Here is a 22,349-nt window from a genome sequence, read left to right as displayed (position 1 = left end):
CTAAAAACCAATACACCTCTTATTAGGAAAACAGAAATAGCAAGCAGCTATAGATCCCCACAAAGAAATAATTGTAAAACTATACTAATAAGCAGAATAAATGTTTCAAAACAACTATGACAGAATAACATCCAACAATTAAAAACTCATAAAAACTATTAAACATTCTCCAAATACCAATAAAATATTTCAAAAAAGCAGACATCACATAATATTAAATAATTACAATGGCAATCAATCAAGAAAAATAAACTTAAAAAGCCACCTTTACTTACCCCCTCCAGCAGCTCTCCTACTCCCCTTCCATGCAGGCCATGGCACACACCAGAAGCAGCAGTAGAAGCTAAGCTCTATACTCATGGTCCTCTTCCTTAGTGCCCATGTCTCTCACACACACACACCATACCAGTCATGCCCCCATGACCAGTTGCTGTCTCTCACACACCAATCATTTCCCAAACAGTCTTTGACACACACACACCAGTCACCTTCCTGAACGGTTTCTCTCATGCCATACACACACACAGGCTTCCCACTCCTGTGTTCTACTTACATATATGGGCTTCTCACTCTCATGATCACTTTCTCTGTCACACACACACACACACACACACACACACACACACTCACCAGCCTCTCACTCCCCTGCTTGTTCTCTCCACATGCACAGGCTTCTCATTCCCACAATCACTTTCTCTCTCTCTCTCTCTCTCTCACACACACACACACACACACAGGCTTCCCACTCCCATGTTCTCTTTCAGATATACATACTTCTCCCTCCCATGCTGTGTCTCACACACACCCAGGTTTTCTCACTCCCATAATCACTTTCTCTCTCTTACACACACACCAGTCTCTCTCTCATTTCCATGCTCGCTCTCCATGTGCACAGGCTTCTCATTCCCTGAATCACATTCACACATACCAGTCTCTTTCTCTCATACACACCGTCACCTTACCAACCAGTCTCTCTTTCTCATGCATGCACACACACAGGCTTCCCACTCCCATGCTCTCTCACATAATCAGGCTTCTCACTCCCATGCTTTCTTTCACACCCCCCTCCCCCCCTCCCCACCACAACACCAGGCGTCTTATGCCCATGCTTTCTCAGATATCCAGGATTTCTCACTTCCATGCTTTTTCTCTCTCTCTCACACACACACACACACACACCAGTCACTTCCCTGACTAATGTCTCACACTCTCACATACACATCAGTCATCTCCCTGAGCAGTCACTTTCATTGTCTCTCACATACACACACATCAGCTCTCTGACCAGTTTCTCTCAATCACACGCTGGCTGGCTGCTTCTCTCTCTCTCACTCACTTCCTCTTCCCCCCGAGCACAAATGGTAGCTGCAGAAGCCTCCTCCTCCAGCCCCCCGCAGGCCAAGAAAGAATCCCATTGGCCGTGGGAGGCTCATGCTGCTGTCTCCTTTCCCGATTACCGGCTGCTTCGATTGCTCGGGGGCTGATGTTGCTGCCATTTTTCCCACGTGGCACGGCTCTTTCACCTTCCCGCGTACCGCGTATCACTTCCTGTTCTGGATTAGGGGGGGGGGGTGTTGCAGGAAGAAGAAAAGGCCAGCCGCAGGTGCCACTGCTTCTTCTACCACTGCTGCCGTTCCCACTGGGCTTGAACGTACTGATAGCCCGGTGACAATGGCAGCATGGAAGGAAAAGCATCGGGAGAGACTGGGAGCACGCGACACACCTGCTGGTATTTGGCGACACACTGGTGTGTCACGACACACCGGTTGAGAAGCGCTGGCCTAAGGTACTTTAAAGGGGCAAATGGGTACCAGGAGTGGCAAGAAGAGTGCTTTAATAGAGGTGCAAAGCAGCAGCGGGAGTGTCAAAAATACACCACAGCTTCAAAAGAAAGCACCAACAGATGCATGAACCCTCAAAAGCAGCACGACAGGCAAAGCGGCAAGACGAGTGGCATCGACATCCTACAGCACAATGAAGGGGGAACATAGCAAGCACAAAGACTAGCACCAACACACTGAACAACCATGATAGTGGCCAGAACACCACAAGGAGTTGAGTGAGTCATCTGGTGTATGGCAGCAAGGCACAGAGGCAGAGGGTAGATACAGGCTGGCTACACCTGGAGAGAGTTCCCTTTCCTTTGTGCAGGAAAGGGCTCCCTAGAGTGGGTTCGCCCCTAGAGTGGGATGTTTCCATTGGCATCTAGTGAGCTCTCACTGGTCTTTTAAAATCTGATAGAGTTAGCAGATATACAAATGAGACTTTTCAAGGCCGAGGCGCAGGAGGTTACCATGTAAACAGCGGTTCAACATGGGTCAGAGGGTAGATACAGGCTGGCTACACTTGGGGAGAGTTCCCTTTCCTTTGAGCCGGGAAGGGCTCCCTGGAATGGGTTGGCCCCTAGAGTGGAGCACAAGCCTTCAAAGCGTGGCGACCTGGAGCAGGGTTTCACTGTGAGCATGGTCTCACTGTGTTGTGTTTGCCATAGTCTAAGTACCTTGGAGATCTTTTCTTGTTCTGAACATGGGTCAACAGGTGGTAAGAGATAGGCTGCAACAACGGGGAGCTTTCCCATTACTTTGAGCAGGAAAGGGCTCCCTGGAATGGGTTGGCCCATAGAGTGTATAATGGTACACAAATTGATAGGATTTAAGCATTTGCAAACAGATCATGACTTAATAAGCAAGACGGAGGAAGTTCTCTTCTCTGCCCTGAAACTAAAGAAAACTGTTTGCTTTAAGGATTGATGCTGTGAAGGATTACTGGTTTGAATTACCAGAGACTGAGGTTTCCCTTTGCAATGATGGTTCAGCCATTAGGACTGGACATAAGGCCTGGCCGGACAGGCACAGCATTGGAGGACAGACGTCAAGCCTACGTAGGGACATAAGGCCTGGCCAGACAGGTACAGCATTCGAGGACAGAGGTCAAGCCTATGTAGGGACATAATGCCTGGCCGGACAGGCACAGCATTCGAGGACAGAGGTCAAGCCTATGTAGGGACATAATGCCTGGCCGGACAGGCACAGCATTTGAGGACAGAGGTCAAACCCACGTAGGGACATAAGGCCTGGCCGGACAGGCACAGCAGTCGAGGATAGAGGTGAATACCACCTAGGGACATAAGGCCTGGATGGACAGGCACAGCAGTCGAGGACAGAGGTGAATCCCACCTAGGGACATAAGGCCTGGATGAACAGGCACAGCAGTCTAGGTCCAACCCTTGTAGGGACATAAGGCCTGGAGAGACAGGCACAGCAGTCGAGGTCAGAGGTCAAACCCTTGTAGGGACATAAGGCCTGGATGGACAGGCACAGCAATAGAGGATTTCCTTTGTGCAGGTATGTTGTGGTTTGACCTGTCACTTCTTCCTGAACTGGTTCACTGCCAGAAGAAAATGGCATCTTTTTCATTTCTGAAAGATAATTCAACAGAGGATGCTTTTAGAGCCATAGAGACTGCCATTTGTGAAGCAAGAACTGAGCTGGAGATTATTTTTGAATACACAGAAGCTATTAACTGTACTTATGCACTTTAGCTGATGACAAAGGAACATGAAGAGCTCTCAGAAACAAGAAAACCGCTACTCAAGTCAAAAGCTACAATATCAACCTATGCTGACTTTATGGTTTACACAGTGCCTCTGTAAACAATGGGAACACAGAGGATGAACTAGAGTGCAACTATCACCAGTATTCAATAGTACTTGAAACATTACTGTTGGCAAGTTCATGAAAAATATTGAGCATATGAAATATGCAAGGTCCAAACATCTTAAGTTAGCTTTTTATGTTCTTACATTCCAAATGTGGACGGAGACAGGCACAGCGTTTCAGGTCAGGCCCTTGTAGGGACATACGGCCTGGACAGTGGACAGACAGGCACAGCGTTTCAGGTCAGGCCCTTGTAGGGACGTATGGCCTGGACAGTGGACAACTAAGAGATCCAGGGGAGGCGTATACTGTATATAGATGAGTGAATCATCATAGCAAGCTTGTATTGTATGTGGTGTGAGATGGAGCCAATGTAATCTTTCAAGGACTGGAGTAAAATATTCATATATGTGAGTGCTATTTAGAAGTCTTGCTTGCGAGTTTTGTATAATCTGTAAGGAATGGGCAGCATATCCTACGCTATCTCACATGATCTTAAAAGGTTGTAGTAAAATTCAAAACTATCAATCAGTTTCAAACAAATGCCCCCATTACTATGGTAACTACCTTTAAAGAAATAGTCCCCATTCAATTCTGATTTAAGCTCTCAGGAGATCAAGAACCTAATTCAAAAATCCATATTTGCTCTTGAAGAAGGAAATGTTGTACATCACCTCCATATTGAAAAATTACCTTTTGTATTACAAAAAAATCTTACGTCACTAACTAATGTCCATGGCTTATGGAATGGGATATAAGAGGCGACTTTAAACTGTTCCAACGAATTGAACTACAATGTTCAGAAATTCTAATAGCTCGCATTGTTTTGCTTACATAAATACGATTACAGGGACATACCATACTCTAAAGTACCTGAAATGTAGTACAAGTAGTATCCACTAACAATGGATATACTTGTTTTGAAGAAGGGTGTACAAAATGTTGCCATGTCTAATGATAAAGGGCGTACCTTACAATGCCCATATCTTCAATGTCGCCCATTATTATGAAAAGACCTGTGTTCTTCTCAGTATGTAGAAGTTAACATATTATGCACATTGTGTAATCTCTTACACGCAAATAAAGAGGTCACAGCAGAAAAAGATTGCAAGGACTATACCAAAGGCCAATATCTCCAAATAATTTTAGCTCAAAGCTCTACTAGCTTGGCAAGATGAGTCCGTTTGGTGCCGCCAGGTGTCACCTACTTGTAATTGCTAATTCAGCCTGCTTATTGATGGAAAAAGGAAAAATTCCCCAACTTATGTTTAAGTTTTCAAAATATTTTTCCATCCCTGGTGCAAGATGCATTGCTCTGCAGATAAAGCCTTCAGTGTCCAAAATTAAACTGCCTTGAAGGTTCCCCCAAGGAATGTTATAAAATCCAGGGTCGGCGCGCGCAAGGGGGTGCACAATTGTGCAACTTGTGCGCGCCGCGCAGCCTGCCTCCGTTCCCTCCGAGGCTGCTCCGAAATCGGAGCGGCCTCGGAGGGAACTTTCCTTTCGCCCCCTCTGCACCTTCCCCTACCTAACCGCCCCCCAGCCCTACCTAGAACCCCCCCCCACTTTACCTTGTTGCAGAAGTTACGCGCACCAGCCAACGGCTGGCCCGCAATTCCAGGCACAGTGGCAAACGGTCGCTGTGCCTGGAGGCTCAGGCCATACCCCGCCCCACGGACCACCCATGCCCCGTCCCTTTTTGCAAGCCCCTGGGCGCGCACAGGGGCAGCTTTTCGGGGGTTACGTGCATAACCCTTTCAAAATCTGCCCCAATGTGTGGCACCCCTAAGGGTTGGCCACTAGACTTCACTAAGCTCCTGCATAGAACCCACCTTCTATGAACCTTCGGTCCCTCTCAGCTCCTCCTAACTGGAGGGCTGTGGATTGGTTGTCTGCTCCTATTTAGTCCAGCCATTTTAGTGTTCCATGGAGTCAGTTTGATTTAGTTTCAGAGCAGTGAGGAAGTAGCTTTTTCCACTCTCTGGTAAGGCCTCTCAGCCTCATCAGGAGCTTTTTTTTTTTTTTTTAATAAGAGGTTTTTCTCAGTGCACATCCTGCCAGAAGGTTATCATGTATTTAGTTGCAGTGAGATATATATTTGCCCGATTCCCTTTGGGGCAAATCGGCTCTCATCCCAGAGACCTGAACACCTGCAAGTCCTTCTACACCCTAGATGGGGAAAGCACCACTGACAGATCTGAGAGATTTTTGATGGCCAAGAAATATCCAGACTTTTTCCAGAAGGGACTCCTGCTTAAACCTTGCACCCTCTGGAGAAGGTTCCCCCAAGGCACAAAGGAAAGGGCTAAAGTCCTTTGAGCCTTAATCTACACCCTAGATGGAACAAGTATTCAGACTTTGATTTGTGGGGAAGTTTTTGACTCACCCTCTCCAAAGGGTTCCAGGGCTGGAATAGCCTGGTTCCCATGTTCTAAAGACTTTTCCTGCCAGAGAAGTCAACAGTATTACTACAAAGGAGAAGGAGCAAGACTCTGGGCGTTCCCACTCCGACCTCAATCCTATGAGCAGGATGGGTAATCAAGCACCAACTGGACTCAAGTAGGATTTTTCCATGTTGAGAGGACCCTCCCTATTAGGATTCTGGTTTGGCAAGTTGGGAAAGCTTTTGTGCACTTTAAGATCACCATGGGAAGCTTTGCCTAGATACCCAGAGGAGAAAAACACTTTTGTATATAAGTCAGTTTTAATTTCACCTTTATTGAAAATGGACATTGATTTAATTATTACAGAACACATAAACATTTAATTTGACACCCAGTTGCCTTGTCCTGTCTGGTTTGTCCCAGCATCTCACTAGAGAGAGACAGAGACACCCCCCCCACATGCACACACACTGCTTAGGCTGTAAGAAAAAGCTTCTCCTCCACAAAAAAGAATACACCCTCGGGAAAAGAGTTGTATATGGGAGGAATGCTAGCCAAAGCAGCCCTTGAAGATGAACAAATTAGTTTGTGTGCCCTTGGGACTAAACATCCAGCCAAGGGTTAAATATGCAACTCCTAAAATTAATTTTTCCACTTATTTCTCAGTTTCTGTTATACTTTAATACCAAAATAATATTTATTTAAAAACTTTTCTATACCGTCGCTAAGTTATATACCATCGCAACGGTTTACAAATAGGCACATAGACTAAGGTAAGTAAATGTAGGATATCGTACATTCTAACAAGTGCCAATAAAGTTCGGTTACAATTTCATAAATAAAATCATTATTTGAGTAATGTTGGTGAAGTCCAGGTATATTATTGAGTTACTATCTTTTTGAGATATTACTTCTTAAATGTAGGATTGAGTAAATTCATTCTCATCTGCATTACCCTGTACTTTCATTCTCTACCCTCCACACTTTTTAGTGAAGGCTTTTTTAAAGATCCATGTTTTTAAATTTTTCTTAAAAGTTTTGAGATTATGCTGTAATCTGAGTTCAGGGGGCATCGTGTTCCATAGTATGGGCCCAGCCAATGATAAAGCCCTTTCTCTCACTTGGGTTAATTTTGCTGACTTTACTGAAGGGATTGTTAGTAGTGCTTTGTTTGCTGAGCGGAGGTTTCTTTGTGGAACGTGTATTCGTAAGGCTGTGTTTAGCCAGTCTGCTTCTTTATCATATTAGTTTGTGTATGGTGCATAAGGCCTTGTATTTTATCCTGTATTCGATGGGTAACCAATGTAAGTCTGCTAGAGTTTCGGTTATATGGTCCCTCCTCTTTTTTCCTCGTCAGTATTCTGGCTGCAGTATTTTGAAGTATCTGGAGTGGTCTTATTGATGTGCTTGGGAGTCCTAGTAAGAGTGCATTGCAGTAGTCAGTGCTGGAAAAGATAAGTGTTTGCAATACTGTTCTGATAATGTTAGGCTTCTGAGACTTCTCCCCATTATAGGAGTATATGCTTTCAATTAGGAGATCACCAGCCTTCTTGCTGGTCTTCAAATGGTACTGCATAAGGCAGCAAGGGCTAGTAGCTAGCAGGCCTCGGGATGGAAATTTGAGCTGCACAGAATGTTCAATCCAAGGAAAAAGGCATTATACTTCTCCAGGTGTAATGATGATCCAAAATACTTACAGTTGCTGCAACATTTAGACCAGTCCGACGTGCATCAAGATGTATAATGCTCTTTTCATCTTTGGCCAAATTAGCCAAAGATGTAGTTGCAGCTTCCAGTACAAATGCTCCGAAATAGAAAACAAATGCGAAGAAATGGTAAGCAAAATCCTAAAAAGAAGCAAATATTACACATTAATGTGAATCCACATATCAGTATATCGACTTAGATTTAGTTCTTATATCCCTCTCCTTGCCCACAAAAAGAACTCAAAGTGGCCTACAATGTGAAATACCTACAGTACCTGAAAATAATCCCTTTAAAGTCCCTGAAGGGCAGAATAATTTGCAAAAAAATTTGCAAAAATTGCAAAATACATCAATATCAAAAACAGAACAAATAATAAAAATACAATTGCAAAACACTATAACAAAATCATACCTAGTGCTGCAGTAAGGATAGATGATAAAAACATAAAACACTTCATAGGAAATTAACAGGAAGACATGAAATAAAACACTCAATATAAAACAGCTTACAAGATGTGAGAGAATCAATAAAAAGCAAAATGTCAAGATTAATGAGAGTCAAAAAACTCCACTTGGAATCACCTCTTATAGAATAATTTTACCATAACCTTTGTACATTTAAATTCAGAATTTTTAGCCTCCCAATATAGGTTGACCTTTCATTTTTTATCTTTATCTTTTGCTGTATACTGGATCTTGCTATCCTGCAGATCCATACTCTCTGGATTAGGGATACGCAAGAAAAAAATTTCAATTCATGTCACATCTCATTTATATTCACTAAAACTTGATCAAATTCTTCCCAGTAATACAAACATCAAAGCATGGTACTATAGATAAGTATAAAACCATGCCCCATCCCTTCCTCTTCCCTCTCCCCCAGTCCCTTCTTCCAATATCCAAAGACAACCCTACAAACAATATGCTCAACACTATAATAAACTTTACAAATTATCCCTCCTGACTAAATGTACCTCATGTGATCTTAATCTCAACACACATTCTATATTGTATACAAAATTAAATGCCTAAAATGGGCATGATCAACAAACTTTGTTGTTCAGTTTGTGTCATTTTGTTTACATCTTCTGAAAGCAAGTCAACGAATGTATTGTAATTCCAATATAATTCACGAAGGATAAATTTGCAATAGCATGCACAGCGGAAAAGTCTGCGTATAGATTTACATACATGCAGAAGTTCATGTCAGAAATCCTCACGTAATTGGGTGATTACAGGCACTCATAACCTTGCTCAAAGTTACAAGGGCATAACTTGGCTGGGGTTACTTGCCTGCCCACTTTTTTTTTTTTTTAAATCAAAAAAAGCATGTGTGTAATTCACATCTCCCACCCACTGAAATACCTACCACGAGTTAGGGAAAACATGTACACAATCTCAGTATGTGCATATTTGTCCCTGCACAATACCTGGATGATTCTCAAAAGGCAATTTATGTGCATAGATTGAGGTTTAGGCAGGTAAATCATTTTCCAAACTGCCTCCCTCCCCTATGGTTCAGTGATAGAAAAATAAGATCACTTAATCTATATAAATAAAAATGTAAAATAGTTTGGACGTAATCAATAATCTCAGAAACTACTGCACCAATTGCTTTCAAATTTGGACACAACCTTGCTTTCACTTTCGGCAAGGTTCTTCTCTATCTAGATTACATAGATGTCACACGGCTACAAATAAAAACATGTTTTTACATGTGTGTGGGGAAAACAGCGACATCTGTTGGACAGACATGCAATACACGCTATCTACCTTGGGAAATGAAGCTGCTGTACTGCGTATGCGCGGGCGGGAGCGCACGTCGGGCACAGCAGGACCAACATGACACGGGGAGGAGCAGCAGCGGTGCACGTCGGGCACAGCGGGATCAACATGGCGCTGGGAGGAGCAGCAGCGGCGGACCGGCGGCGATATCGGGTGTGGTGGTGTCGGCCAGCCGAACTTCGACACCTGGGAGGAGCTGCGGCGGCGATCTGGTACGGCTCACGTGCATGACAGGGAGGTAATCCTTGCTGACCTCGCGTCTTCGGGAGTGGGCCGCGCAGAACTGCACGAGAGGGACGGGGGGGCGGGGATCAGAGTCAGGGAAGGAGATTCAGAGAGGGTGTGCTGTCACTGACGAAAGGGTAGGGAGTAGGTGGGGAGAGGTGACAGTGAGGGGAGGGAGAATGAAGGGGGCGGTGAGTGTCAGTGGAGAGACACAGAGGGGAGAGGTGAGTGTGAGGGGTGAGAGTTGGAGTGGGGACAGGGGAGTGAAGGAGGGGTTAGTGACCAAAGGGGGAGGGGTGAGTGTGAGGGGAGAGAGTTGGAGTGGGGACAGGGGAGGAAAGAGGGGGAGTGACCAAGGGGGAGGACGATGTGTGACTGAGGTATATGAGCGAGGGGAAGGGGGAGGGGGGGAAGAACCTGACTCCGCCACTGCAACGCGCGGCAGGCCACTGCAACACAGAGAGGAGAGGTGAGTGTGAGGGGTGAGAGTTGGAGTGGGGACAGGGGAGTGAAGGGGGGGTTAGTGACCAAAGGGGGAGGGATGAGTGCGAGGGGAGAGAGTTGGAGTGGGGACAGGGGAGGAAAGGGGGGGGGAGGTGAGTGACCAAGGGGGAGGACGATGTGTGACTAAGGTATATGAGCAAGGGGAAGGGGGAGGGGGGAAAAGAACCTGACTGCCACTGCAACGCGTGGCGGGCCACCGCTAGTACTTGTATATTTAAGAAAAGATTCTGGGCATTTTTATTCTAGATGTGTGACCTGTTTTGAAATCTATTGTTCAGTAATATAATAATTTCTACTTTTGGCTTGCTTGAACTTGAAGACTTTAAAAATTCTGCAGTGTATCCTAATCCACAAATAAGATTCCTTTCACGCTATCATGACAGTTTGGAACCCACAGTGATAAGGACCTTGATTATAATATCTAGCCTACACAGCTCAACTTCTTTTGACCTTTAGTATCAGCAAAGAGAGCAATAATCATCCCTGGTTATGAATTGACATGACAGGGGGAGTATCAAAGTCTGTTTGGCAGAAAATCAGTCTTCATGATAGGATGGAATAAATAAGACACTGAGAGATGCACAAGTGAAGCAGCTATTGGACATAAGGTCAATTCCTGGTAACAGCAGTTCTCTTTCCATGATATAACTCATGTCAAAAAAAGAGGAAGAAAAAGATACAGAATCCTCTTTAGCGAGCAACATAGTAGAGATATATACTTTAAGGAACTGGATTCCACCAAGGATCTATTAAAGCTTTGATATTCCTTGTTATTAATAAAAAAAACAAAAACAAAAAACATGATATTAAAACAAGCTCCCCTGTAGCTAACTTGACCCTCTACAACTCTGCCCGTTTATTCAGTCTAGCTTTCCTCTGAGCTCTACATTTCCAGACGTCTTATCGCTAGGTACCCTCCCTTAACTAGGAAAGCATTATAAACACATGTATTGTTACCTATTCAGTTTTGTATTGTTCAATTCCCAGTTTATATCTTAAGTTCCTTCCCCTGATATACTGCAATTCTCTTCATTCTTTGTACTCCATTTTATGTCTTTCCAAGAAAAAGGCAGCATATCAAATGGAAATAAATTATGTGGTAGATTTTGATTTTCGATTTTGGCATTCATGCTTGTGCCACTATAGTAGTAAAAGGTTTACTGGTCAAATTGCTGTTTTACTGTGATGAATAGTACTTCCAGAAAGTTGAAATTTAAACTTACATGTTAATTTTCCTTTCCTTTAATCCTGCCAAGCAAGTTCAAACAAGTGGGTTAGGTCCTCCTGCCAGCAGGTGGAAAAGAAGAAAACAGTTCAAAGTAGATTTTACCGCCCTAAAAAGGTCTAGTGCTATCTTTGGCTCTTCAATGTTCTGTATCAAGATTAAGACAACTGAAGGCCACCATTTGTTTTGGTTTCCAAATCGCCAGCATCACCAAAACATGATGAAGCCAAGAAAATTCTCTCCTTGGTCATTAAACCAGGAATTAGATAATCCATACATCAAGGACATTGTGTAAGGCTAACTACCTTTAGAGTGTTCCACAAAAGTACTTGCTGTTAGTTTTCTGAACTTGTCAGACTGGCTTTCCTGGGTGGGTCATGGACTGAAGGAAATGAAATTAATAGCTAAGATTAAACTTTGCTTTCCTTGGCAACCATGCCAGACTAGTCCAGACAAGTATCATCCAGACCAGGTAGAAGGAAGCCCCAACAGCTGTCATGAGTCCTGAATCCAAGGCAGCACCTCTTCTGACCTACACACTCATTCTGAAATGCTTGAGACCTCACAGGGATGCAATTGACACAAGGGTAATACTCTGCCTTTATCCTCTAGAGTCTAGAAAGACTGCTTCTGATTCCAACTATGACCTTTACGCTCATTGAGTGGGCTTGCCACACTCTTAAGGCCGGCAAACTCTTGCTGGAGCATGCTAAAACACTTGTTCTCCTTGCTTCCTCCTCAAGTCAATATGCCTTTCCCAACCATTGCGCTTTAACAGGACACATCAAAGACCTATCTAAGAAGAAGCTGTTTACTTCCAAGCATCTTAAAAGGTGACCAACAATGGACTCGAGAATGGCCATCTCTGTTCAGGCTTAGACTGTCTGACTTTCTTACCATCATAAGCCAGTAAAACCCAATTCTGACAGAAGTGAAACACTAGCCTCTGAAGGAGGCACAGAGATACATTTTCCTTCCAAATAGCAAAAGGTCAACAACCTGACTCAAAGAAACATTAGCTGACTAAGTCTGAGGGTAAGGGATGCTAGATCCCTTCAAAACTAAGCTCAGGTTCCAAATTGAGGAGCCCTCCCATAATGGAGGACTTGCATTCTTGACTTCTCAGAAGAAAATATCCCTTCAAGGCAATAGCAAGAGAGATCCAGTAACTGTCCCTTTCAGAAGCCAGAGCCAGTCTCTACCCTCTGTAAGATGTACAGGTCCTGCCTTTACCCTAATCTCCTCTAGTGGAAGGACAAGGCTGAATAGATCCATCAACTGGAAGTATGGTCTCTTCTGTAAATTGACCTTGCAGGAGATTCCAAATTCTGATCCAGTCTCCTGCATGTTCCCCCTATATGCCACCATAAGAACATAAATAATTGCCATACTGGGTCAGACCAAGGGTCCATCAAGCCCAGCATCCTGTTTCCAACAGTGGCCAAACCAAAGGCTGTAACCCCCAACATTAAGTATCCCAACTATATATGTAACAGTCAAAGCTGTAAAAGAGGATGGAAGGGATCATTGGGGGAAGAATACACTGTTTAGGGGAAACAGGTTGAAGGACCGCCCCTGCCTGCACTTTCAGATCTCAGTCCTGGGAATATTCAGATTCCCAGTGGGAACACACACAGGAGACTAGATATAGCAAATGTTGCTTACCTGATGTAACAGGTGTTCTCACAGGACAGCAGGATGTTAGTCCTCACAAATGGGTGACATCGAGGATGGAGCCCACCACGGAAAACTTCTGTCAAAGTTTAACAGAACTTTGACTGGCCCCTACTGGGCATGCCCAGCAAGGCACTGACCCTGCAGCCAGCAGGGGTCTCCCTTCAGTCTGATTTTCAAAGCTACAGGCAGTGCCTAAAAAGTAAAAATAAAACGAACCCAACACCGCGGGGTGGCGGGTGGGTTTCGTGAGGACTAACATCCTGCTGTCCTGTGAGAACACCTGTTACATCAGGTAAGCAACATTTGCTTTCTCACAGGACAAGCAGGATGGTTGTCCTCACAAATGGGTGAGTACCGAGCTGAGGATGACCTGACTTGCACCAAATGTACCCAACGGCGTGCAACAGGCACAACAACTGGGGTGTAATTTGGGAAAGGGCATCCGCACCCTACCGGGCAGGTGGAAGGGTGTTGGTACGTCAGGTTGGAAAAAGGTTACGCAAGACAGATTGGCCGAAGATGGAGTCCTGTCTTCCAGCTTTGTCCAAACAATAGTGGGCTGCAAAGGTATGGAGAGAACTCCAGGTTGCAGCTTTGCAGATGTCCGGAAGCGGCACCGATCGAAGGTGTGCCACTGACGTCGCCATGGCCCTCACAGAGTGTGCTTTAACACGGTCTTGAAAGGGAATGCCAGCTTGCTGATAGCAGAAAGAGATGCAGTCCGCCAACCAGGAGGAAAGAGCCTGCTTACCCACAGGTTGTCCTAACTTGTTAGGATGGAAAGAGACGAATAATTGAGTGCTCTTCCTGTGAGAAACTGTACGGTCTAGGTAAAAAGCTAGAGCCCGTTTACAGTCCAGGGTATGCAGAGTCTGTTCTCCAGAGTTGGAGTGGGGCCTAGGAAAAAAGATAGGTAGTACGATAGATTGATTGATATGAAACTCCGAAACTACCTTAGGCAAAAATTTAGGGTGAGTGCGGAGTACCGCCCGGTCCTGCAGGAGCTTAGTGTAAGGCGGATAGGTAATTAGGGCCTGTAATTCACTAACCCTGCGAGCTGAAGTAACAGCCAAAAGGAATAACACTTTCCAAGTGAGATATTTCAAGTCACAGGAGTGCAGAGGTTCGAAAGGTGGTTTCATGAGACGACCAAGAACCAGGTTAAGGTCCCAGGAAGGGGCCGGAGGACGCAAGGGTGGCTTGAGATGGAGCAAGCCCTTAAGGAAACGTGTGACCAGGGGTTGTACTGAAATAGGATTACCCCCAATACCTTTATGGAAGGCGGCTACCGCACTGACATGCATTCTTATAGAAGAGGTTTTAAGACCTGATTCAGAGAGATGCCATAAATAGTCCAAGAATTTAGAGATTGGACAGGAAAGGGGATCAAGGGACTGAGAAGTGCACCATGATGTGTACCTTTTCCATTTGTATGAGTAAGATCTTCTTGTGGAAGGCTTTCGTGAAGCTATCAGGACACGAGAAACGGAATCTGAAAGGTTAAATGGTTGAAGAACTAACCTTTCAACATCCATGCCGTCAGGGACAAGGCTTGGAGGTTGGGATGGAGGAGGCATCCGTCGTTTTGAGTGAGCAGATGCGGGTCCTTTCCCAGAGGAATGTGCCTGCGGATGGAGAGATCCTGGAGTATGGGAAACCATACTTGGCGTGGCCAGTAAGGTACTATCAGGATCATGGTTCCTCCGTCCTGGCGTAGCTTCACGAGAGTCTTTGACACAAGAGGAAGTGGAGGGAATGCATAGAGCAGACCGGTCGTCCACTTGAGGGAGAAAGCATCTCTCGGCTGAGAGTGCTGGCTCCGAATGAGAGAGCAATAATTGTCCACTTTGTGGTTCTGAGGGGACGCAAAGAGGTCTATGCGGGGAAAACCCCACTTTCGAAACAGAGAGGTCGCTACGAGAGGGTTGAGTGACCACTCGTGTGCTTGGAAGACACGGCTCAGCTGGTCTGCCAATACATTGTCTACTCCCGGCAGGTAAGTGGCCCTGAGGTACATAGAGTGGGAGAGGGCTTCCGCCCAAATCTGCGCAGCCTCCTGACAAAGAAGGAAGGATCCTGTGCCTCCCTGCTTGTTTATGTACCACATGGCCACTTGGTTGACCGTCTGGATTAAGATTATCTGATGGAATAGATGATCTTTGAAAGTTCTGAGCGCATAGCGGATTGCTCGAAGTTCCAGGAAATTTATCTGGTGTTCAGCTTCCTCTTTTGACCATAACCCTTGGGTTTGGAAGTTGTCCACATGGGCTCCCCAACCGATGTGAGAAGCATCGGTGGTTAGGATTACTTGCGGATCCGGTGGGAGAAAAGGTAAGCCCTGAAGGAGGTTGACCTGAGTCGTCCACCAGGTTAAAGACAGGCGCAGCGCTTGTGTAACAGTGACTATGGAGGACAGAGGCTGAAAAGCTTGAATCCATTGGTGTCGTAGAGTCCATTGTGTTACTCTCATGGCTAGTCGGGTCATGGGAGTGACTTGAACCGAGGATGCCATGTGTCCTAGGAGAATGAGGAATTCGCGAGCCGTGGCAGTGTGTTGAGACTGGAGCTGGCGAGCCAGGGATATTAGGGTATGAACCCTCTGATGAGGAAGGTAAGCCTTTGCCTGTAAGGTGTCCAAGTCTGCCCCAATGAAGGATAAGGTTTGAGATGGGACTAAGCAAGATTTCTCGTAATTGACAAGAAACCCTAAGGAAAGGAGTGTTTGAATTGTCAATTTGAGGGAGGATTGAGCAATCTGTTGGGTGGAGGCCCTGATTAGCCAATCGTCCAGGTAGGGGTAGATGTGGACACCTTCCTTCCGTAGGAATGCTGCTACCACTACGAGACATTTGGTAAAGACTCGTGGAGCAGATGCCAGACTGAAAGGCAATACCCGGTATTGATAATGGTCGCGGCCTACCAGAAATCGCAGATACTTGCGATGGGATTGTGCGATCGATATGTGAGTATAAGCGTCCTTTAGGTCGAGAGAGCACAGCCAATCTCCCTTTTGTAGCAGAGGGAGCAGTGCGCCCAGGGTTACCATCTTGAATTTTTCTTTTTGAAGGTATTTGTTGAGGGCTCGAAGGTCCAAAATGGGACGTAGTCCCCCTGATTTCTTTGGTAGTAGGAAGTATCTGGAATAGAATCCCTTCCCTCGCTGAGAGGGAGGGACGGGTTCTATAGCATTTGATTGTAGAAGAAGAGATACTTCCTGTTGTAATTGAGCCAAATGGGTGGTTAGACTCCACGCTTGAAGAGGCGGGGAGTCTGCCGGAAGAGTTATGAAGTTGAGGTGGTAACCCTGTGCGATAATTGCTAGCACCCACTGATCTGAGGTGATCTGCAGCCAAGCTTGTAAAAAATGGTACAGTCGACCTCCTACAGGGATGTCTGGAAGAGGGGTTTGGCATGTGCTCCCTACAGGGGAGTCAAAGGCCAGCCGCAGGCCCAGGAGGAGGGGCTACAGTAGGCCTTTGTTTCCTAGGCTGACGTGGCTGAGGTCTGGTAGAGGATCGAGCTGGACGAGGCCTGGCCGATGGAGAATAGTAACGACGTGGCCGAAAGAACGACTTTTTAGAGTCTTTCTTAAGTGGTTGTTTGGAGGAAACCTCAGACGGAACAGAAGAAAGTTGTTTCAGCATCTCGTGGTGATCTTTTAACTCAGCTACAATTTGCTGAATTTGTTCTCCAAACAAATTGTCCCCTAAGCAGGGTAAATCCGCTAAACGATCCTGGACCTCTGGGCGAAGGTTAGATGACTTTAACCAAGCCCAACGTATGGCCGAGATAGCAGTAGCTGAAACTTTTGTGGAAGCATCGAAGATGTCGTAAGCTGTTCTGATCTCGTGCTTCCCAGCTTCAAACCCTTTGTTAAGAAGGGCCTGAAGCTGTGGCTGGTATTGGTCAGGTAATGTATCAGCGTAGTCTTGCATCTGTTTAAGGATGGCTCTGTTGTATTGAGTCATGTAAAGTTGATATGAAGCTATGCGTGAAATCAACATAGCTCCATGGTACACTTTCCGGCCCACACTATCCAGGAATTTATTGTCCTTGACAGGTGGGGTGGAAGAGTGTGGCTTTAGACGCTTGGCCTTTCTTTGTGCGGACTCAACCACAACAGAGCGATGATCCAGTTGAGGCTTTTGAAAGCCTGGTGCTGACTGGACGAGGTATGTGGAGTCAGCTTTCTTGTTCACTGGTGAGACAGATGAAGGAGACTCCCAGTTTTTCTTTAAAAGATCCAGAAAGACCTGGTGAATGGGGATGGAAGCGATGATTTTGAAGCATCCAAAAATTGAAGCAGTTCCATCATCTGGTGTCTGTCATCGGTCTCAGATTGCAGCTGAAAGGGTACAAGTTCTGACATCTCCTTTACAAAATTTATAAAGGAGAGATCCTCTGGAGGAGATCTTTTCTACTCTCTGTAGGAGATGGTGGAGAAGGTAGATCTGTGTCAGAAGATGTATCATCACCCCAGGTATCGTAGGGATCATGTGGGGGTTGAAGCCCTGAAGGACCTGGTTGAGGATCCGAAGGCATCGAATGAAATCTTGAAGGAACCGGTACTGCAATCGGTACTGGGAATGGCATCGAGGGTTTCGGGGTTGCCGATGGAATCTGTGCCGGTTTCGGAATCGATGGAGCCGAAGGATAAATCGGTGGAGATATGCGAGAAGGCACCGATGGGACCACCCCGGAAGGGGGAATCAGAAACGGTGTTTCTCCTGCCGATGAGAATCCTGTCGGAGACGGTGGAGTTATCGGTGCTACTTGGATCATCGATGGAAGGGCTTGTACAAGTGCTTCCATACGGTGTAGTAGCGGTGCCAGCGCTTCCACCAGAGGCTCGGTGGCCGGTTCCCTCCTCGGTGGCGGAGTCGGTGCCGGAATCGGTGCCGGAGACGGTGCCGGTGGAGGTTGGAACCTTTGCATCGCTTTCTCGATGGCCTCCTGGACCAGCCGGTCCAGTTCTGCCCGGAGATCAGGGGTAACAATACCCGGCTCGACGGGAGAGGGAGGCTGAGGAAGAGCCGGAGGGACCACCGTAACCGGTGGGATCACGGCTCCCACACCCCGAGAGGGTGAGGGTTTCCTCGATGCCTGCGAACGAGATGTGGACGGTGCCAAGTCTGATCGAGGCCTCTTAGTCGGTGGCTCGGCCAGTTCAGAGGTCGATGACTGTGGATCCTCGACGGGCTGAGACTTGTGCCGTCGATGGCGATGCTTGTCCTTTCGATCTCCTCGCCCATCCGGGCAGGGAACAGGAGTCGACGGCCGAGAAGTCATCGATGGTGGACGGTCACCGGAGGGTTGACGATGGTGGTGCAACTTCGACGGTGCTGGTTCCGATGACGTCGATGCTATCGATGGCGTTGGGGTGGGTGCATGGAAGAGGAGCCCCATCTTCTCCATCCTGGCTTTGCGACCCTTAGGTGTCATTAAGGCACATTTGGTGCAAGTCAGGACATCATGCTCACTACCCAAACACAATACACAAACCCTATGGGGGTCTGTGATTGACATAGTCCGGGTACAGTCCGGACAACGACGGAACCCCGTCGCTATGGCCTAAGGCCAAATTTAGCCGCGGGATCGGTAAGTGCCAATAGGCCTCAAGGGCCAAAATCGACGGCAGTCGATGAAAAAACGGCAAAAAACTTACCGGTTTCCGCGAAGGTGAGAAAAAGTTGTCGAAGGGAGACCCCTGAGGGGCAAAATTTTCTTCGGAAAGAAAAACCGAATTCCTGTCAGGAACGTGGTAGAGAGCTCCTTTCACCGCGTGGCAACTGCTGCGCGGAAAAAAGAAGACTGAAGGGAGACCCCTGTTGGCTGCAGGGTCAGTGCCTTGCTGGGCATGCCAGTAGGGGCCAGTCAAAGTTCTGTTAAACTTTGACAGAAGTTTTCCGTGGCGGGCTCCATCCTCGATGTCACCCATTTGTGAGGACAACCATCCTGCTTGTCCTGTGAGAACAATCATGGTTCTACCAGGATATCTGAACCACTTAGGCTCCTGCTTTCTTTATTCAAGCAAAGAACTTGCTAGTCTTGGATCTTTGCTGAGCTGGTCTGAATTTACTCCCAGAGGTGACCTGCTTGACCCCTGTTAAAGGCTAAGTTTTCCTGTGCCAGTCTTTAAACTGTGGGGGTCTCAAGAGTGTCAGCTCAAAACATTTGTCTGCCATATGAGCTGCTGATAGATGAATGTCCCTGGCAGGACCTAAGACCAAATATGTCAGACCTATCAGGGTATCTGAGGGCTACTAGATTGCCTCAGCTTGTTCACATCAGCAAATGGCCTTACATCGACTACTATCATCTAGGTTGCCATCTCCCAAGATAGCAGGATTCTCTGAAGCACTAGAAGGCTGGCTCTGGCCCTTGGTCTAGACCTGGATACATTGTTCTCCACAAGGACTCCAATCTCTGTCTTGGTCCCCTCAGATCATAACTCCCCCTCCTACTCTATAAGGCTTATGCCTATGGTGTGACATCATCATGAAGGAGACTACAAATCTCTTCTCTATAGGAGACCACTATGAATAATCACCTGCTGAGGCTCCTTCTATCCTCTCAAAAGAGGAGGAAAGTAGTACTGTGACACTGGACCACTGGATATCACAATGATAGAAGTGATGTGAAAGTACTACCTTCAGGTCCATTGCTCTAGAGCAGCGATTCTCAACTGGTGTGTCGCGACACACCAGTGTGTTGCGTGCTACCGGTCTCCCACTGTTCTTCCCTCACCGAATGAGAGACCAACAACCTTCCACTGCTGCCGTTGCCACCTGGGCTATCAGCATATTCAAGCCCGGATGGGAATAGCAGCAGTGTTAGTGGAGGCTGGCAACTGCGGCTGGCCTTTTCTTCTTTCTGGAACAGGAAATGATGTGCAGTGGGGTGCGTGGGAAGAAGAACGAGCCATGCCGCATGGAAAAGTAGAGGCAGCAGCATCAGCCCCGAGCAGTAGCATGGGCCTGGAGCAAAATCCAAAGCAGCAGGCAATCGGCAAAGGAGACAGCAGCATTAGCCTCCCGCGGCCAATGGGATTCTTCTTTTTTGGCCTGTGGGGGCTAGAAGAGGCGGCTGCTGCAGCTACCATTTGTGTTCTGAGGGGGAGGGGGAAGGAAGTGAGAGACAAAGACAGCCAGCCTGTCTGTGAGAGAATGTGTGTTGTGATTGAGAGTGTGTATCTGTAACTGTGATTGAGAGGCTTTGATTGAGAGCATCTATGTAAGTGTGTGAGAGAGCATGTGTGTGATTGAGAGAAACTGGTCAGAGAGGTGATGTATATATATATATATATATATATATATATATATATATATATATATGAGAGACTGGTCAGGGAGATGACTGGAGTGTAAGAGAGAGAGAGGGGGGGGGGGGGGGGAGTGATTATGGGAATGAGAAGCCTGTGCATGTGGAGAAAGCTAGCATAGAGTGAGAAACCTGGGTGTGTGGGTGAGACAGCATAGAAACATAGAAATGACAGCAGAAGACCAAGTGCTCCATCCAGTCTGCCCAGCAAGCTTTCACAGTTTTCTCATACTTTTCTGTTAATCTGACCGCTGAAGTCAGGGCTTTTATTGGTAACTTTTTGGTTCTAATTTTCTTCCACCCCCGCCTTTGTTGTAGAAAGCAGTACTGGAGCTGATCAAAGTGAAGTATCAAGCCTAATTGGTTAGGGGTAGTAACCACCAAAACAAGCAAGCTACTCCCACGCTTATTTGTTTACCTAGCCTGTGCAATTTAGTCCTTGTTGGTTGTTGTCTGAATATAAATCCTCTTTTCTTCATTCCCCTTGCTGTTGAAGCAGTGAGCTGCACTGTATATGTATTCAACGTGAAGTATCAGGCTTGATTGGTTCAGGGTAGTAACCGCCTCAACAAGCAAGCTACTCCCACGCTTATTTGTTTACCCAGCCTGTGTAATTTAGTCCTGGTTAGTTGTTGTCTGAATATTCATCCTCTTTTCTTCATTCTCCCCTTGCCATTGAAGCAGAGAGCTGCTTGGATATGCATTGAAAGTGAAGTAGCAGGCTAATTTGGTTTGGGGTAGTAACCGCTGCAACATGCAAGCTACTCCCACGCTTATTTGTGAATGCAAATCCTTTTTCCCACATTTCCTCTTGCTGTTGAAGCATAGAGCAACGGAGTCACATTAACCGTGTGTATGTTTATTGAATAAGGTTATTAATCATCAGATAGTAGCCGTCATTCCAGCAAGCCACCCCCATTCCTCTACTCTTCATTCACATCCTCAAGACTTTATGGATCCACAGTGTTTATCCCATGCCCCTTTGAAATCCTTCACACAGTTTTGGTCCTCACCACTTCCTTCTGGAAGGGCGTTCCAGGCATCCACAACCCTCTCCGGGAAGAAATACTTCTTGACATTGGTTCTGAGTCTTCCTCCCTGGAGTTTTAAATCGTGACCCCTGGTTCTGTTGATTTTTTTCCAACAGATAGGAGTGAGAAGCCTGTATATGTAAGATAGAACATAGGAGTGGGAAGCCTGTGTGTGTGTGCGTGCGTGCATAAAAGAGAGAGACTGTTCAGGAAAGTGACTGGTGTGTGAAAGACAGAAACTGGTCATGGGGATGTGACTGGTATGTGTGTATGTGAGAGACAGAGAGACTGGTCATGGGCCCTAAGGAAGAGGACCATGAGTACTGAGCTTCAGCCACTACTGCGGCTTCTGGTGTGTGCTACTGGCCTGCATGGAAGAGGAGTAGGAGAGCTGATGAAGGGGGTTAGTAAAGGTGGATTTTTAAGTTTATTTTTCTTGATTGACTGCCATTTTAATTACTGAATATTATGTGCTGTATCTGCTGTTTTGAAATATTTTATTGGTGTTTGGAGAATTTTAAATAATTTTTACGAGTTTTTAATTGTTGGATATTATTCTGTTCGTAGTTGTTTTGAAACATTTATTCTGCTTATTAGTATATAGTTATACAATTATTTCTGTATTGGGATCTATAGCTGCTTGGCTAGTTCTGTTTTCTTAATAGGAGGTGTATTGGTGTTTAGGGCCTGATTTAATATTTGTAGTGTTGCCATTAAATAGGTAGAATTGTTACTGTTTGAGTGTATTCAATAATACAGGTGTAACTGTGTGCGGATTAGTTTATGTGCATTACTGCAGATCCTGGGAGTATGTTAGGTTGGTTTTGTGTATGTGA

The 22,349-nt window shown here is 46.0% G+C and overlaps 1 protein-coding gene across 2 annotated transcripts in view; it reads right to left on the bottom strand.

Moving 5' to 3' along the window:
- Positions 1–22,349, bottom strand: part of MAL2 (mal, T cell differentiation protein 2) — a 110,905-nt gene that overhangs the window by 22,635 nt on the left and 65,921 nt on the right. For both annotated transcript variants that reach the window (XM_029591942.1, XM_029591943.1), the window contains exon 3: positions 7,738–7,887. In XM_029591942.1, the coding sequence (XP_029447802.1) occupies positions 7,738–7,887 (150 nt within the window). The remainder of the gene's footprint in view (positions 1–7,737; positions 7,888–22,349) is intronic.

Source organism: Rhinatrema bivittatum, chromosome 2 (genome assembly GCF_901001135.1).
Source record: "Rhinatrema bivittatum chromosome 2, aRhiBiv1.1, whole genome shotgun sequence".
NCBI classification, from domain to species: Eukaryota; Metazoa; Chordata; class Amphibia; order Gymnophiona; family Rhinatrematidae; genus Rhinatrema; species Rhinatrema bivittatum.
The sequence above is the reverse complement of the archived record's forward strand: the minus strand, read 5'-3'. Positions and strand labels throughout refer to the sequence as shown.